Raw genomic sequence first — 20,057 nt, forward strand, 5'->3', positions numbered from 1 at the left:
ACATACATATACGTAACACACATCCCATAAACCTGAAAAATATAGAAGCAACTTCCTCTTATTTTCTTCCGCTTATTTAAAAAAAAAAGAAAAAGGGTGGGAGTTTGTTTTGAAGGTGTCGTACACCCTTATAAGTCTTGCTTGTGTCTTAAGGGGCGGCAACAATAATTATAATGAAGAAATTCAAAAGAAAAAACAGCTTCTCTCTCCCTGGTATGTGTAGTATGAGAGGGTGTGGGGAAAAGAAAACTTGCACCGAATTCCCGCCCACTTGAATGTTGTTTTTTGAAAGCCCTCCTCCCTCTGTGTATAGGATAGAAGCAGTCAGTAAGATTCGACTCACAGTCTGGTGGTTTGTGACATACATTGGTTGTGAAGCAACTTCGCTCTCGTGAGGTGCAGGACCACATTTACAAACAACGCATCTAGTGTTCCCCACAGGAGCAACTTTTCAAGCTTTTCCACTTTATTCCCAGTGTAGGTGAGTTTAGCTTATGCATGAATTTACAATTCTGTTTCCGAGATGAACATTGTGGTTTATTATCCGTATTACGGAACTCTGGTCTGAAATTCAACAGATTCTTGGATTGAACTCAATTTTTGATTATTGTTATTATATTTTTTTTAAATGGCAATTTGAGTTTTTGGAAAACTATGGAAAAGAAGACACTGACGTTTAGTCTTCTGTGATTTACTATAAAAGTGCAGTCGACGCCGCTTTATTAGAATCACGGATTATGTTATATCGTTCGGGTATTGCTTTTAGCTTTGCAAAGAACGGAATGGACCAATACCATATCATGGGGAAAAAAACTCGTTTTTTGTTATCGGGACTTTAGATGGTATTTTTCTTTTCCGTGGAAAGTTTTTTATTGTGCATTCTGAAGCTAACATTTGGATAAACTTATTCGTATTTCCCCTCTCCCATAAGTTATCTTTATCAGCCTACAAGACTATGTAAGAGGCTAGAAAGTGTTCTCCTTTACACCCCCCTTGTTGACAAACATATCCGTACTTAATGTCGTAATCGGTCGGTAGTATTCGCTGCGATCCATGTACGTGAGAAGCTGCTTTCGCCATAGCTTTCCTGTAGTGAAGACAAATGTATGGCAAAAAGAATCGCCTTCCTTTAGTTCTTGATCAGTTGCTTTCAGTTGACCTGGTCCAGATATATTTTTCGGAAAGACTTCCTCAAAGTCTCAAGGGACGTATGAAACTTATTGTATGTTAACAACAATATCGTAATTCGTGATGTACATTAGACCAGTGTTTCTCAACCGCAGTGCCGCGGCCCGCTACCGGGCTTTGGCATCAGTCAAACCAGGCAGTGAGTGATTCATCATTTCATTTTTGCCTATTCATTTTCCATTAGTCATGTTTATGACCGAGCTTTTCATTCAAAAAATGAATTCTAGCGGGCCACAGGCTTCCGAAGATTGAAAACCACTGCATTAGACAGTTCCATTCTAACACCTCACAAAGGCTGAATGAAAAAAATCAGGGTTTTAGCTGAAAGGAAAAGAAAAGGTTCCGTTTTTAAACAGGAAAAAAAAAATTGAACGATGGAACTATCGAAACCAATGAAATGGGGAAGAAAAAAATAGTTGTCCCGTTTTACCGGTACCCGTTTACTATGCGTTCCGTTCGACCAGACTGTTTGTATGGTCACCGTACTTGCAAACGAGACTTTTTCTCGGATTCGGTTGTTGTTATCAGAAATCTCGAGTCCCGGTGTGATCACATTAAGTGGCGTGGACTGTGATAGTGAAATAATAGGTTTTCTTGAAAGTTCTGAACTTTTTTCATAGGTGCACATTACAGCCGTTGCTGTGCCTTTTTATTATTTTAAAATAAACATTATATGGCATCATGGTGAAGATGTATGTCTACAGAGATATCTGAGTTGATTGTAATCAATTGTATTCTGAATATGTACATGAAAAATATATGAGTGATCAAAAATTTTAAGTACGTACTTGTTGTTGTTGCAGTTCGATCTCGGTATAACGTCACCAATGGGAAACGAATAAAAAATAACTTCGTAAGCGGATGACTTGATACAATAGAATTTCCGTGACCCTTTCAGTCCCGAGCATTCTCTCATTTTTAAGAATTTTCAAAACGTTTTTGGCATTTTTAATGCATTAAATTTTCTTCAATGCAATTTTTGATACTCAAAGAATTCAGTAAAGACATAAATGTTCGCAAATCACTATTTTTTCAAATTTCCAATTTTCAAATTTTTTTCTGTATGAAGAGTACTATGAAGAATAACTCACTTCATTGAAATTTTTCAGCAAGATGACGCAAACATGGTGTGTAAGGTATATTGAGTTTTACATAGAAACTTTTCCAGGATTTTATTACTTAATTTTATGTATTAAATCACAGTTTTCCAGGAGACACTTTTCCAAGGAAATATCTTAAAAAACCCCTGTAAGTTCAACTTCAAGTGCTGCCCTCTGATTTTATATGAAATCAAAGGAAGACTTTGAAAACCTTCACAAAGTTCACACAATAAAAACCTACACAATCCTTCATGCCAAGGCAAAAGAAAAAAATTCTACAGTAAGAGAGAAAGCAACCTACACATTTGTTGCACCGGGGTCTGAAAGGGGTAAACGGACTCACCGTTAGCAAAAAAGCTTCCTATTACGGGACACTTCCCATTGGCGGACAAAACTATCAATCGTTTCTGTGATAGAGAGGTTCCACTGTAACACGTAAGTAAATGTTTCTCAAAGTGTGTGTCGCGGTTTCTAGGGCTGACACCAACCTTTTGATTTGCGAGCTTTAGATATTGATTTGTGCTTTGAAGTGGTTTTTTTTCTTTTATATGCTAAAATACCTACCATATAATTCTGGGGAGCAGCGATTGACAAAAGCTTGAGAACCATTGGCGTAAGAAAATTAAGTTAGCTAATTGGTATATAGAATGCAATACCAGACAACGGGAAACCGGGTATTATGTATGTAGAGATGATGATTCTTTTTGGGGAAGAGAAATTCATTTGCTACACACGACGAGGGAATCAAACGATCATCATCATCATCATCCTCATCTCTGCATAACATTTAGGGGCATTCAAAATGGACGCGATAAAAGGGTTGAGGTTGAAAGTTACCGACTTTCTACTCAGGTCTTAATGTATTGTGTTTTTTGAGAGAAATTAATGTTATTAATGTTATTAAATTAATTGTTATTAAATTAATGTTATTATTATGAAATTGAAATACATATTTATGAAGTCTATGAAGAAATTGACTTGAAATTGGCTAGAAATCTGTATGGGAAAATCTATATGGAACAATACTCAATGTGTGCGACACGTTTTTGGGACGCACCTAAAAGGATCCATTTTCCCATAATCCCATACGATATGCTGTTATCATTTTTATATTTATTATGTTGGCATCCATTACACACTCTCACGTTCATTCATTTAGCTTCCACCGAAATTTTTTTTATTGGGAAAATCATTTACGGAAGCCAATATCGGAATCGAAATTGACCACCCTTCACAGCACAGGCTTTTGCGAACAAACTTGAACGATGTGGACGTACTATTGATGTAGATGTATCTAGGCCTACCCATCTATCATATTTGAGCAGAGGCGTGGTGCCAGAATTATCGCTATAGATAATAGCTGTTACATATCTTGCTATTTTTTAGATGATTAGACGTCACTTGGATTGGCGAACCAATTTTGTGTTCGAAGATGGAAGGGGTAATGACTCCTTTATAGGTGCTTTACATCGATGTACATCAAAAACTGGTGTCTCTGTTGATCTTTAGGTGATATAGGGGAAAATGATGGAAGCGATCAAGTTTTACTCTCTTATACTCCTCTTCAGCCACACTTCTCCCCATTTATCTAATAGCAAGGCACCTATAAAAGAGACGGGCTCATCGTCCGTCATTGGTTTGCCACCCCAAAAGCTGGTTTGCCACTCCACTTTGGAATATTGTTGTTGTGCAGGTACTGGTGCTTAGATGGTTCAAAGCTGTGTGCAACCGATTGGGAAATAATAATTTCCATAGACCTACGTATGCATCATATAATTGCAACTCTGGATATTTTTAAAAATGCCGTGTCCTGATCGGAGAGAATTTATTATGGTTGAAGAGTGAGAGATCGCGTGGTGTGTATAGTTCGAATATTGGTTATATCTATTGGTTTTCTGCGTAAGGCAATCTAATCTGATTGGATTTTCAAATTCAACTCGATTTTCACTCAACAAATTGTTGATCGGTATAAATCATTATGATATTTCTGAATTCTCAGTGGTGTTTGATCTGGATGGATTTTGGTCTTATATATAGAGTGGGTGTTATTACTCGACAGGTTTGAAAATTTAGAAAGAAAATACATTACACATAGAAATAGGTGGCTTAGCGCCCTATGACGCCCGAGTGACGTGGTGGTAAGATGATTGTCTACCATCGTGAAACGTGCCGTCACGGTCTCACGGTTTAAGTTGTTGGTTACGCTAAGAGTGCTATCAGCTTGAAAACGTTTGGTTAAGAAAAATTAAAAAAAGTTTGGTGCACGTTCGGTGAATTTGGCAGGATTCGAAGTGACGTCATCAATTTTTTAATGCGTTATAACTCCATAATTATTGGTCAAATCAAAAACTGAAAGCATTTTTCCGTATTAATTTTTCATAAGAAATCACGTGTATAATTATTGGGCTGTCGATAATATCCACCCTGTATTGTATGTACATTAATCGAGTGATATCAGATTGGTCTCTTAACACGGTTCATCCGTAAATAAAAATTACCCTTTTACAGTACGCATTGTATGTTTTTGGAGACGTAGAAAAATTATAGCAACACGTTAATATTTTACCCGTTTCAGTAACGGCACAGTTTAGCTGATGGGTTGTATGGGATGGATCATTACCTCTTAGATACATGCTGTATCTCTGAGAGGTAATGGATGGATACGTGACGACATTTTCACATCCATTAGGTATCGTTGGATTTGTCTCGTCTGTGACAGCAATTCGTAGGCAAAATATAATAAAATCTACTTATGCAGGATACTTTTAGAGACGTTGAAAATATAAATAAATAAGAACGGTATAGGACAGTGTCTGGCACCCAAACTTGAATATTACACTAATACTATTTATGGTCTACAACTTTACTTGGATGCAGCGAGTTCTGCCGACGTGTTGTAGAATTTCCAATCCCAACTAAATAGAAATATCTAGAAATGTTAGAGATATATCTAGCACATTACTAATCTAAAAAATGTCTAGCCGTGATAGTGATTCATAACAAGACAATGCGATCCATCCATTCTTCCAACGTCACAAAAGAGGGGTCACTAACTTCTAACGATTTACTGGATTGCCTGAAAATTTTGAACATCTCGTAGAGGTAGTGCTTTTAGATGGTACCTACTTGAAGTGTCGACACAGTGAATTGGGAACCTATGTGCTCGTGAACCATCACAGTCATATACATTGAGTATAGTACCGTCTAGGTAAATTTGGCCTACACTACGTCTCTTTGAGCGCCGTCTTTGTACGTTCAACATGACCGCTGTAGTGGCTATCCAGGAGGATCTTAGTTTTATTTCTTTAAACTGTAAATTTATTATAAGAGGGCCAGCGAAAATGCCTAGCTTGGAGGGGAACCAGCACATGATAAGAGGGAGTTAAAGCAGCAAATGTCATTTGTCCGACCGCAAATACTACTACTACTACTTAACTGTACATGCACATATCTCTGCGGAAATTCTAAACGAATCGGTACTCGCTGAAATGAGAGTTATGAGTGTAGGAGTACCCCTAAAGTATTTATGTTGTCAGAGTAGTGCTTGTTTCGTGTTCTTGCTGGTTCTGCCACCCAGTCGCAAATACTGCTACTACTACTTAACCGTACATGAACCTCGTATACGTTTCTCTGCGGAATTTATAACTAATCAGTACATGTCGGAATGTGTTGTGTGAGTGTTTGTGTGTACTTGGCTTACGTATTTATGTTGTCAGAGTTGTGCTCGTTTCGTGTTCTCAACTGGTGCCTGGCATCAGTCTTCCTTAGTTTGAAGTGAAACTGGTAATGCTTGAATTTTTACACGAATTCAAATACGATGGTAAATCCATGAATTTCACCAGCAAATACTATAACATGAGGTAGGATTTCTCAGTTTACCACGAGGAAGAGATCAAAAGAAATCTTTTGAAACCCACAAAACCACGATAAACTCTCGTTTCTCAAGTTGGTGAATCACCAATTTGATCAAAGTGTTCTCAATTAAAAGCAATGTATTCTTTTGGGTTTCACGGACGATTAATTTACAGCCGTTCCCGGCGATAAAGTAAATAAGTGGAAATCACCGAAGCAATATTTTCATGGGAAAACTGTTAGATGAGATGGGCTCAAAGCAATCGCCAAGTCCATTCGTCTTGTGAGTCGTTTCATGTGCCAAGTGGGAGAAAAAGAAATAAAAAAAAGGGGGAGCCTTTCTCAATACCTGAGAAACGTCGTTTAATCAACAGAAGGGAAAATCTCTCTGTCTACTACATAATGAATACTTCTCTTCTATCTTTCTAATGAGGTGCGATGAGAGACTTAATCCTTCTGCTTCGCGATACTTCTTGGAAAGTCGGAGAACTTGGTTTATTTATAAACACACACACACCGACGCTCCCAACTGGTCCCAGTTATTCGAAAGATTCCATAGGACGTGACTCACGCTCTCTGAAACTCGCGGGGGCGACCCGTGCACTTGCCAGATATCCAGAATAGCAGCAACGTCTGGCACATGTCCTGATGAGGATGCAGATTTAGGATGTGAAAGTGATGTTAGTAGTGTGTGGTAGTTCTTATTATTGTTTTTTTTTAAACACTTTAACCACGTTTCTTGGTCTTGAAGGTGAACAACAAACAAGAGTTCTACTTTGTTTATTTTGTATGCTGTCTTTGCCTCGTCTGATGTCTTTCTGTTTACTACGTACAGCTAACGTGGTGTTTACTTATGTCTTCAGACCTAAACGTGCTATGTTTATGTCACTGAAGTTCAGTAATGTAACGTATTTCCCCTTGATAGCGATTGCCAAGTCTACTGGCAGCTGTCTGGCACATTTTTATGCTGTACATATCAAAACTGAACTTTTAATATCTCAAAGTGTACTCGTATGTCCATGATGACAATCGTGGACAAATAGTTAAATCGATTGACAGCTCTATGAAATATTATTTAAGCAAAATACATTGGAAGGATCTTGGAGTCTGATTGAGATGGTTTGTATGAAAACCACAATTTTCTATCGGAGTTAAGAACTTGTGAAATCTTCGGGCAGAAATAGATCATGTTCTGCAATGAAACCAGTTACTTTCATTGGGATGAAGTCTGACCATAGCTGGACGTGCGTTTTGCACTTGAAGATTTAAGCCTATATCGGATTGATATCGGGGTCGTGGGTGAAGAGATCAAAAATGTACAAAATGGGATAGAAGTCTGGTGTCAGCATGACATTTCGGATTGGTTAAACATCCAGCTAGATTGTCTTTTATTACCGGTTTGCAAGCTGTGGATCCAGGGCAATGTGTTGGGAAGAGCGACATATTGCAAGGGTTCGTTGAATCGAACCGCATTGTATGAGTCATACCAACATTTTTCATATCATTCGGCTCTTGCGATCGCTTTCCCTCTTTTTTTGATCCGCGCCTGGTATAACTGACACCTGCAAACGACGCAAAGAGTTATTCAGCGAGATTCAAAAAACGGCATATAAAACTTTCTTCGTGGGATAGGAACATAAAGACACAAATTGGGGCAATCATATAATGATGCAGGTCACAAACATTGTATATACTAGCTGGTGCTCTTTGGCCTCCACGAGATTGTTCATAAGATTAAAAAAAAAAAATCATTGGTCATAATTATATCGCCGTACGGCAATTTTTAATCAGTGGAGTTTGGTGGGAAACGAAGGTGCCGTCTATCGTCGGTCGATGTCATATCATATGTAAATCTACTGAAGCAGCAAACTGGCTGATATACAGTAGTCGACTGCCACAGAGTCGTTGTGTGACTGTACCAGGGATAGTCACCGATGAGACGAATGCGAAACCGACTCAATTAACACATTAAATTGCTCTAGATACATGAAAACACTGGTATACGACAACGATGCTAGAAGTTATAAAGGTGGTTGAGTGCATTTCTGTAGCTGCTGGAATAGAGACACACTAGGGGTTTTTTTTGTCCCCACAAAATATACATAATTAAATGAGCTGGCGTTTCGTTAGCATTTGTTGCTATTCACGGTTGAATCACCTTTAAGTAATTTCGGTGCGTTTCGCCAAGTGTCTTGTGGGTTTTTACAAAAATTAATCTCTCACACACACATACTGCTCTCTCCCTGTTTCATTTCCCGTCCTCTCTGTGCACTGACATATTAAAGACAGTATTTGCGGGCTTTTGTATTGTTATTTTGAGAGTTTAAATTCCCAAGACGTTTTTACACGCATCTCAGAAGCATTCTTTAGGAACCGGAATATGTTTCATAGAGGAAAAATTCAGGCTTGTTGTGAGATTTGAACAGAACACCGAACAGCCAGACACGAATTTTCACGCAGAAAATAATTAAATTCAATGGATTCTTAAATGTAAATTGATCATGTGAATTTAGAAACATATTCATATAAGAAAATAGTTGTAGATTAATTTTGACAGTAATGATATTAATTGGACTTTAGATGAGCAATTTGAAACAAATCGCCTTCAATTAAGATTACGTAAATGAGAGTCTGAATAACCTGCATTTTTAGCTCAAGCGAAAAACATGCAGCTAAAATTAACACTGAATTTCTAATTTGATTTATCACGTGATTAATCACTTTCATATTAATTACCTCCAGGGTAATTAGTACGGCGTTGGTAGCTCATATAAGATATTAAGTAATTGATTACAAGCGTCTATGTGCAAGTAAATTACAGAAGATTTCGAAAATGTATAAAGTAAAACGCTTTAATTAAGATAATGGCCGTATTAATCGATTTGATAACTAACATGAACGTTAATGCTATTTAAATTTATTGAATTACTTTATATTGAATTACAGAATGGGGGAATATATTGTGCGTGAATATTTCTTAGAAGCCCTTTGAAACGGAATGTTTGGAAATTCATTCAATTTGTACCTGCAAATCATTACGTATGTACCCAATGTTTGTCTGATTCGATGAATTTTCAATAGTTTATTTATCTCAATCTAAGATGTACAGGGTGTCCACTCTTATCGTTGTCCAATGACTATTTACAAATACAAATACAAATACAAATACAACGCCACAACAGGCAAATTGCCCAACGAGGTGGCTGACTTAAGAACATCATGGATCCCCGAGCCCCTACTGCTACACCCCACATGCACCCCCCCCCGGAACCCCCCAACGAATCGGTACATGCGGGAATGTGCGTGTACGTGTAGTGCAACCTGACGTAAAGTTTGTTTCTGTGTAATGCTTGTTATGTGTAGTGCTGTCATCTGCCCCCAGTTTTACTAACTATGAGTGAAGTGTTATGGTTGAATGATTTACCGTTGTAGGACTGTTGCTCTCTGTGGCGAGACTTTTTAACGGGGAGATCGGCTCGCATTTGCGCCTTGAAGTTGGGAACCACAGAAAACCAACTTCAGCCGACCACCACTGTGGGGTTCGAACCCGGATCCTCGCATCACGAGTCCGGCACTATAACCACTCGACCACTCGACCGATTTGCTGAACCGTTTGTTTTAGAGACAACTTTCAATTAGGAAAAATGTTTCAAATGATGTTGTCCATCATCTTAAATGCCGTTCAAATGAAAAAAAAAATTAATTAATAAAAAAGTTACAACATTGAAATCTTTATACGGTTCCCTTGTCCTCTAACTTCCAATTCAAAAGTTGTTGCCCGGTCTCTCCTGAGGTCAACGTGACATTTTCCGTGTTTCTAAGTGCAGTATTCGCTGAGATATTTGAATTAAAGAAAACGGAGAAAAATTGGGAAAGAGAGAGAACAACATAAATGAGGGAAAGGAGCGTTGTCCGTTAGTTTTTGCTGTTCTTTTTCCGTTTCTTTTATTTTTGAATTCAAATATCTCTGCGAATATTAGAAACATGGTATTTTTGCTGGCCCCTGGTGCATAGACATACGAAGCGGGGGGGGGGCGACATGGGCTCTACAGTCATTGGACCAAGACTGTAGGTCTAGGACACCCCCCCCCCCCTATAAACTGTACTGCAAAGTCTTGCCCAGAGATTCAATAGTTTAAAATTTTTACTTAATTGGTTGATGTAAAGGGTGTCACGACCCTTGAAGTCAATGTTTAAAAAATGACGGAAAATATTTCATCTAATTGAAAATCAAACGCAAAAAATTTCATGGCAATCAGTGAATTAGTTTTTTTTCAAAATAAATGAAGGAACTAATCAATTATAGTGTATACAAAATGTTGTATACAAAAAAATACACTTTGAAAACGATTTTCTCAAATTGCAGTTTTTGAGTTCATCTGAAAAGAGAGAAAGAGAGAGAGAGAGAGAACATACAACAACAACAACAACTACTATTACACCAAAAATTCTGATATTTTGCAGAAATGTTTATTCGACACGTGTTCGTAAAATGAACCTCCGATTTAGCAACTGCAATGTCATAATATATATATAATAATAACAATTTATTTATTTGCGTTGGTTACAAACCATTGACAAAAGGCAAAAGTGTCAACAAAGACAAAAAAAAAAGAAACAGATATCGGTTGATTAATTTGAAGAGTCGAATACAAAATACAGCAGCATAAAAATTACGTATTAGTGAAAGAAAGTGGAAAAAATAAGAATTCAGAATAAAATAAAATTATACATGAATATGAGCTTGAACATACATATAAGTTCCGTGTTCAACATACAACAATCTTTGATAACCAAACCATATGAAATGATGATGATACAAGTAGAAAGACTGACAAACATAAAGGTGATGCGGAAAAAAAAAATTTGTTCACACACACACACACGCGCACGCACGAACATTTTCATTCATATTTCAAAGAAATCTGGAAATTTTTATAATATAATCATACAAGTCCCAATAGATTTTAGAAACGTTAGTTTCACAATGTTTTTCAGAAATTCAGGAATTTATTGATGCATCAGGTTTTTGTCTAGGTATTTCGATCGATGGTATGTGTAAGCATTACAGTGTGAAGGAACATGCGATCAGGTCTCGACAGAATTTTTAGTACAAAATGTACAGTTTCCGACTGGGTAAATAAGAAGTACTTTTCCTTTCGCATAAATACGTTCTTTTCCAAGTTGAAGTTGGACAAAAACTCTCTCGTATCTTAAATCGTTATTATTCGGAAGAAATTTTTCTATTCCAAAGTTAGATTTTTTTTATACAAATACAAATACAACGCCACAACAGGCAAATTGCCCAACGAGGTGGCTGACTTAGGAACATCATGGATCCCCGAGCCATTTTTTGGAGGCCCTACCTACTACTGCTTTGGTAGATTCTCTCGGAGAAAACTTCAGAATTTTTGGTGTAGCAACGTTTTTTTTTAAATCTAGATAAACTCAGAAACTACAATCTGAGAAAATTGTGTTGAAAATGTTTTTTCTTGTATTCTTGTATACTACACTATAAAGAACAAATGAACTGATTGACACGATTTTTTTTTTCATTTGATTTGCAATTAAATGAAATATTTTTTGAAGCCAATTTTGAAAAATAGACACACTTCAGGGGTTCATGACAACCATTAATTACACTTCGGTCAGTGAAGGATCCTGTCACTATCGTAGAGTAGGCGAGGTCTTTATCCATTCGCTGGGCAGTCATATAGTGATAACTTCGCATCGTGAAGTCCAGGTTCAAGCTTTCCTCCGCAAGCGGAATAGTGTTGATTGTCTGAAGTTGGTGTTTCAACTTCGGGATAGGAGTGTCTTCCTCCTCCCTTCCCTTCAGGAAGTTTCTCAACTTCAGCAGGCAGTTCTGAAAAAACTTCGAGGCCCGAATTGTCTCCCGTTTGAAAAGTCTCTCCGCAGAGAGCAATCTCTCCTTCAACGCAAAAATTCAAGCATTTACCATATTCACTTGAAAATGTGCAAGACAGATGGCAGAACACAAAACTTATTGGGCAGAACACAATTTCGACGTTAAGGCCCATGCATACGCACGCACGCACGCATATCGGATTTCTGGAGTGAAGACAATCTGTGGAGAGAGAGGGTGAGGATATACGGCTTGAGAGACGAGAGAAAAAAAAAAACCCAATATAACATTAAATACTAGATGTTTGGGCTAAAGGTATCCAAAATTGATGGTTTATAACGAAACAATCACCTTATAGCTATAATAATATAGTTATGAATTTGAAATGCATTAAAGATGGCACTCCTCAAGTTTATGTGAATGTTGGAGGCTCCACATTCCATTCAGTTCATACAAAGTGTTAAACACTTGTCACTGATTTGAATTCAGCTAGAAAAAAAAAACCACACTGTACCTCACGTTGTGACGTCCACATGCTGACCGGCAGTCATCGTGCGACTTCTGTGAAAACGTATCGAAACAGCGGTGGATAGTGCGCACACATGCGCGACCTGGAAGGTAGAAACTTGGAACAATTCCTTCTAAACGTCACAGCCCTTTCGTAACTAAGAATGCGTGGTTCCTTCCAGTGTAATCCATTACTTTTGAATACTTTTGACCCGGACACCCTGTATATACGGGAAAAGTGGCGAATGTAGTTGATAAAGAACGGAAAACCTGCTCCCACTCAATTTCTCCCTTAATTTCCTAAACCTCAACCTTTTGCGGTACTCTTTCGAGATGGACTCGACACTGGGAAAAAAACATTACTTCATTGCTAACAACTCCTTACTATTAAAGGAAGACCCACGTGAATTTGGCTTTTTAGTAGAACTTATAAGCTATTCAAAACATGCAAAAACTAGCAGCCAGGGAACTTTCTTATTTGGGATGGGGGTAGATACTATGAAGTACAATCTATGCCAACCAAATGCCGGAAAAGCCTCCGGATCGCATAAGGTTAGCAAAGCTACCAGTTTCTGAGATCCATCGCTGATACTTCGTGGTCCAAGTTTGTTGCTAAAACCCCTGTTAAGGGGCTACGCATGTATAATCGAACTTGAATGTTGTTTGGTATTCACTCAGCTGCTAATTTTTTGACAACAGCCAATGAATCCAAGACACTTTCTACCATTGCTCTATCGATTATGCATTCATAACTTTTATAAAAGTTTCTATATGCAATGGTGCTGCTCGATCCTCTTAACTAAATGTCTCTCGAGACGTGTTTCGGTGCATCTAAGAAAAGAAATTTGAATCCAAATACTTTGGGAATTCATCATCTGAGAGTCGAGGGGAATTTCAGGCATAGGTAAAGAAGGAGGAAGTGAGAAATAACTTCGACGAAGGAGGAGAAGATGAACAAGCCAGAAGTTTAAAAATACTTCATCAACCCACTTTTGGCTTTGAAGCGTTGCGCAAACGTTTCCATTTATTTTTCTTCATGTTCAGCCTCCTCCACACACATATACACACGTTCTCAACACATCTTCTCTATTTTTTTTTCCTTCTGGTTCTTGATAATCTTTGCCAAAAGATGCGCAAGAGCAGTCAGTGATGTTGCTACCACGTCTTCATCCACCATGTGCGTTGTATGTGCAATTTTTTTTTCACTTTTTTTTTTTAAAACTGTCTTTTACATCACGTGACTATTCCTTACCACCCACGGCGGACTTATTATTGGCTGGCAGTTTGAAGTTACTGCTGGGGCTCTTGTATGTGTGCAGTCTTTTTCTCACTCTCTCTCTCTCTCCCCATATATGGCCAATGCTTGAAGATTCTCTTACTCTCTCCCTTTTCACTTCCTGGCTAGAAATGTGAAACTTCCTAAAACAATTTTTTTTCTTGTTTTTATCAGAAGAAAAATATAAAATACTATCGGAGATTTCTTCCAAAATTGGAATCCAATGAAGGAATGTTAAATTTTTTTAACGGAAATTGCGATAAACATCTGTTTTACAGCATTAATATATTCTATGAAGTGTACAGAGAGACGTCTTCTCTCCACTTGTTAATGCAAGATATACTACTATATCACCCTACACCAACTCTGGTCATATCGCTATACGGCAATTTCCAACAGATGGAGTTGGGGAGGGAAATGAAGGTGTGTCATCTATCGGTAGTTGCTCCAAGCTCATTAGGTGAAGAACTCGTTTTCTACGTTCTTTCCCCAGATCGACCCCGTGGACCCCGATGGTAACTTTCATGGTGGAAGACGAGCACTGCACCACTCAAACGCTTAACGCAAGATATACTAGAAACTGGCTATTTTATGTAGAGACACTGATTTTTGGAAAGAAAAATTCACCTCTGAATTTACAGAGACTCGACCCCACTTTTTTTTGCATTCCGGACGAGGGCGCCACCACTGCGCTATAGATGCAGAAGGGATATTTAATCCATATGTTGAATGGTACCACGTGATGGACGGTGACAAAGAAGCCACTGCGAATCAAGTTTGGGGAATGACCCATAGCTCAAGAATCGCTGGCTGTTAGTGGAGTTGTAGGACTCATATCGGAAGCCCCTGCGATAAAAGTTTAGGCCACGACTCGTAGGTTAGGGAATACAGTTAGCACATTGCTTTAGGGAATAAGTTTTTGTGCCATCCGTTCCGTCACCCTCGATCTGAACCAATCTTTCACAATTTCAGACCAGCGTTAAAGAGAATGAGGACGACCATTGGCCACCACAACAAAATCAAAACATGCTTTTATATACTAGGTCATTCACGATTAGAGTGTTAATTCAAACACTTCCATTTTTGAGGGCAATCGACCGAGCCCAGTCGCTAAGCTATGCAGTTCACAAATTGTGCAATTTTATAGGACCAACCTAAGTAAATCCTTCACGGACATAATCTACCATCTTCTTAAAAGGTTGAATACGTGTCGGGAACTTTCTACAGCCTACTTTCTATGCCTACAGCGTATTTTGGTTGTAATGGATGCAAAAGTGCATTTTTTGGTTATTTAGTAAAACTCTATATCAACGAATATACATTTTCGGATGTCTTGGTGAATCCACACGAACAGGAGTAAGTTTTATTGATTGATATATTTATGAATTATATTTCGATTGATTTTGCTTCTTTTATATGCTCCACAGCTAAATCAAAATGCCTTTCAAGCCAGTAGAACAAGCCAAATGCCCGAAGTGCGGCAAATCCGTGTACGCTGCGGAAGAAATCCTCGCCGCAGGAGCGAAATTTCACAAAACATGCTTCAAGTGCGGTCAGTACAATGTTTTTTTGTAATCTTACATATGCGTATATAGTGTGACCACGAAAGATGGCCACTGACGTTGTATGATCTGGGAGAAACGGGGGAAAAAGAGACAACTCCAGCAGTCATCCTGTGGAGGATGTTTATTTTCTTTTTTCCCCATTTCTCTCTCTCCCTATACTGATGAATGAACCCTCTCTTTTCGTAACGAAGGCCATCCAAAGGTCAGAGGCCATCTTTCCGTGCTCACACTATACAGGGTGATCCGTAAATTCTTAATAGTTCAAAAATTCATACAAAATTGAAGGAATTGGTATTTTCCAATGCTGTTTGTGCGAAAAAGTTATTGTCACGTAGGGGAATTTGTTTTTGATTAAAAAAATAGTTCACATTTTTTTTAATCGATAGAAGGAGCTGCACGAACGGAAATCACTGGAAATATGAAAATCACAGTTTTATAAAATGCAGGGTGTACGATTCATTTATTAATAAGTACGCTCATCTCTGAATTTTCCTGTTACTGGCACTTACATAAGGTTTCCATTGTGATGTTGACATAGGTGGACAAAACATTACTGGTGAAGTTTTTCACCGCAGTCATGAATAGCTGGATGAAGCTTCATGAATGCTTCGGACACGGAAGAGATTGAGGAAAGGTTCAGGTCCAATTACTCTTGCCATAAATTCGTGCAACACCCTCTATTGACAAACAACTGAACTGGATTTTTTTTCTATACAAAGAAAAAAAAATATCCCTTCCTGAGAAGAATTTTTTTGAAAATCCCATTCTCAAAAATATACCAAATCTTTAAATTTTTCTAAGTGAAAATTTTGAATTATTTACGAATTTATGGGACACCCTGTACATAATTAAAAATATTTAACAACACGATGTTGCCAGAAAAGCGTTTTTGTTAAATATTGTCACATTTATATTTAAGTTAATGGACTTCTAAGATTTTGAAAGTGTCTAAGAGAATGTCGACAATATTCCCAGTACGCAAATGGGGGTTGATATATTTTTTATAATTTAATACGAGACACAGTTTTTTCTTGGAAAGCTGTTGACTTGACCGACCCCCGGAGTCAATGAGATGGCATGTCCCAATGCCGGTAAAGTGATGGTCACGGACCTTTGTGCCAATAAGGCGATTGCCACAGAACTCTTCACGGAAAAATATTCAGCGTACAGTTAGTCACACCTCCATTTGAAGAACCCTCTTAAAAAGGGGCACCTCTATTTAAGGAGAAAAAGTAGGATGCTATAAGTATTCCTTACTGCCTTATTGAGAGGTAGATGGGTTCTTATTCAAAGGGACACCGGGCAAAACATCTTCTCTTTAAAGATGTTCCCTTATTCAGAATGTCCCATAAGTCGAGCTTCGACTGCATAATAATGCTTATTGATTACAAAAAACCCTCACAGGAATGTTTACTACGTACACGTACGGTTTATTACAGGTATATAATAAAGTGAAAACATTACGTAAGTAGTTCCCCTTCCAAGTTCACGGACTCCCCCGAAATCTGTCCAAGGGCCCCCCGGTTAATACGAATTCAGAGGCCATAACAGGCAAGTTGTCCAATGAGGTGGCTTAAAAAAAAAAGCAATGCCGTAAGAACTTCTATTCTTCATGGATGAGGTGAACTAGATTGGTACTGATCATTCATTGGTTCATGATTTATAGGACTGTGCAACAAGAGACTAGACAGCACCAACTCAGCTGAGCACGAAGGAGAACTGTTCTGCAAACAGTGCTACGGTAGGAAATTCGGTCCCAAGGGATACGGATTCGGTGGTGGAGCCGGATGTCTCAGCATGGACAAGGGTGAACATCTTGGTAACACCGAATGCGCAATGTCGTAAGTCAATTTTCATTTAGACTTTTGAAGTTGCTTCTCCCTGAACATGCATTTTGCTGTATTGGAAAATTATCTCTTCAAAATAATCTTATACCGAGAATCTTGAATCTATTGTTCGCGAGCATCTTAAGAGTTCCAAATAGTTGTGATATCCGATATATTTCGTACTCGCGAATCATTGATGAAAAACCACACTTACACTCTTTATTTAATGATCAGCATAATGATGATTTGACTTTGAGAGAAAAAAATACACCTCCCTTTTTCAAATTTGTTAGCGGTCTCGGTTTTTCATGAGTATTTTTTTTGTTACGCCATTCAACATCGTTGGCACTAATTACCTATGAAATGCCATCAAGAAAGCTCTGTTACCCATAATTTCAGCCTATTACTTGCATCTTGTGCCCAATCACCTGCTACCGAATTTTGACTACCATCCAACACCATCACGCATTAACTTTCCGCAGTATGTAAATAAAAAACAGAGCAAATGTTGGACGGCTTAGATACATTTTATAGTAATTAGTACATCTAATCAACAGATGGAGCGATTTCAAAAATTTAGTGAGGGAACTATATGTACAGATGGCGTAGAGCTGTGTCAGCTGGTAACATTCGGTACTCTTCCGACGAAAGCCATAGATGGCCGTCTCAAACAGTATCATGGTTCCTCGGGAAAATGATGTGTTATGAGCCTTCCCTTTTTTTTACTTGTCTAGAAGTATACCGGTGTTTATAACATTTTCCTAACGAGCTTGAGGTGATCACCGATAGATGTTGCCTTCGTTTCCGACCCAAGTCATTAATAGCAGTAAATTGCAATATATAGTGATATGGCCTGAGTTGCTGTTTGGTGAAGCAGTGTGTTCATAACATGTATTTACTCTTGATATAGTAGGAATACTCATAACCACGGGGCCCACGATGTCGCGTTCAGGTGGGCCCATGTGTTAAGACAGCTCTTGCTCATAAAACCATCAGTGACATCAATTTTTCGCGAAATACAAATTAAAAAAAAGAATGGGATTAAATACATTTAATAACAATTAGTGCCGTCAATAACCAATAATGGCGTAACAAGTAAGACCGCTAACAGTTCAGGGGGACAACATTCAGTGCTCTTCTTTTTATGAGGAACATGGACCAGAGGTGCCCAACCTTATCAGTCCATGGGGCCAGATATCCGATATTGCTTACGCTCGCGGGACAGAAACTGGTATGTATAGGGTGACCATGTGATCCATATTTTAATTTCAACTTTCCCAACTTTTTTTTCTATATAAAATAAGTCGCTTTTACCGGAGTTTCAAAGAAGCATATGAATTTGCATTCATTACTGAAATCAAGGATTAATAATATTAATGTAACTCATAAATTATACTATCATGATTAATTATAGGCACGTACATATTAATCTCACATATTTGAAAAACTAAACGTTTTTCTTTCGTTCGAGAATTGTATTCAAATCCACTGGAATTTCAGGTAGCGCTCCATTTCCCCCGCCACTGGCCATTTCTCCAGTGATAAATAGCAGCTTTGCTCATCTCTGACAACTTTTTTGGCGATAATTGGCAATATTCCGTATTTTTTTCCGTACGAATCCAGATTTACCGCATTTTTTAGTGAGGAAATATGTCCACAACCTAGCGAAATATAGTGTTTGTGTATCGTTGCTTTTCTCCAGAACCCCTTTGACGGGCTGGATGGATACTCTTGGCAGGTGACATTTCGCCCACGGGGCAGTGTTATGGACTCATGATACAAACGATGCTCACGACTCAAAAAAGAGGTTGAAGATTCTCTAACACATATACGAATATATATAATGAAGATTTATTAATAATTATCTCTTACACTTTTTCAGAAACAAGCCCACTTTGGACCCAACCTACGGTTAAGCAGTCCAGAGAACAGGCCTCTATTCACTATTATTTGTATAGAACTATAATGTGTGATCGGCTCTATATTTGTCTTGACTATGCATGTTGTATTTGAAAAAAAAGAAGACAAAAAAAAGGAAAAAAAAAAAAAGAGAAGAAATTGTAAAAGCTTTATTTTTTTTCTTCGTACCATTGTGAAGTGCTTTCACATGTGTGCAGTCGCTACGTTAACTGTATTCAAAATTCATCGCGAAGTTGTTATATTTGAATTATATACTTCCGCCTGCGAAACGGATCGTTATATATTTATAAATACACAAACTAAAACTGAAACTGCATAGCTCTACACAAAGCGAAATCAAAATACGTTCCTGTTAAAAATACATAAAGAAACAACACCTCAAGCGATATGAAGTTGGTCATTCAAGTCGTAGTAATCTAATAGTCGAAGTGGCTTGTAAGATATCCATGATGGTCATCACCCACGCCATCGACAACAGCAGCAAATAAAAGCAGCAATAGCCAATTACTACGACATGAATTTGCACTTTTCGAGACGAAGGGCGAAACGCTACAATAACATACGCGAGAGTAAATAAATGTAGTCTTTTCATATCAGGTACATGTATTCGGTATTATGCGAAATGTGTGCATAATTTAATAAATTCATGTTTCTGGCTATTTCTGAAACTCATTTATTTAGTTTTTAGTTTATTGTGAAATTTTTCATTGCGTGTCTCTTGACCTAACAAGGAAAGAATAAGAAGGTGTGGTCCTTAAAAAATTACGACAAAGCATCCCACACTGTTATACATAAAAACATACCAGTGGAATGCAGTTATTAAAGCCACAAAAATTTATCAAAATGGAAACAGTCAGCAACGCATCGCCTTCCGCGCTTCTTGGCGATATCTATGGAAAATTTCTATTTACTTTCTTTTCCTTCCTCCCCTTTAGCTCCTCTTTTATATAGAATCTA

The 20,057-nt window shown here is 37.9% G+C and overlaps 2 protein-coding genes across 3 annotated transcripts in view; one reads left to right on the top strand and one right to left on the bottom strand.

Moving 5' to 3' along the window:
* Positions 1–15,210, bottom strand: part of LOC149069296 (CD151 antigen-like) — a 78,282-nt gene extending 63,072 nt beyond the window's left edge. The window contains exon 1 of the mRNA XM_089249658.1: positions 12,521–15,210. Within this exon, the coding sequence (XP_089105784.1) occupies positions 12,521–12,541 (21 nt within the window). The 5' untranslated portion in view covers positions 12,542–15,210. The remainder of the gene's footprint in view (positions 1–12,520) is intronic.
* Mlp60A (Muscle LIM protein at 60A) lies at positions 342–19,759 on the top strand. 2 transcript variants are annotated; one of them, XM_089249662.1, is made up of 4 exons: positions 342–481; positions 15,217–15,341; positions 17,021–17,195; positions 19,063–19,759. In XM_089249662.1, exons 2-4 carry the CDS (start codon positions 15,227–15,229, stop codon positions 19,094–19,096), a joined length of 324 nt encoding a protein of 107 aa, XP_089105788.1. In that variant the 5' UTR covers positions 342–481; positions 15,217–15,226; the 3' UTR covers positions 19,097–19,759. The 2 variants fall into 2 exon arrangements, with proteins under 2 accessions (XP_089105788.1, XP_089105789.1); XM_089249663.1 differs by having other exon boundaries at positions 342–477.
* The last annotated feature ends 298 nt before the right edge of the window (positions 19,760–20,057 follow it).

The sequence above is a fragment of the Pholcus phalangioides genome, unplaced genomic scaffold (genome assembly GCF_987345545.1).
Source record: "Pholcus phalangioides strain wild (caught in Gottingen) unplaced genomic scaffold, Ppha-v1.0 ptg000022l_1, whole genome shotgun sequence".
Classification (NCBI taxonomy): domain Eukaryota; kingdom Metazoa; phylum Arthropoda; class Arachnida; order Araneae; family Pholcidae; genus Pholcus; species Pholcus phalangioides.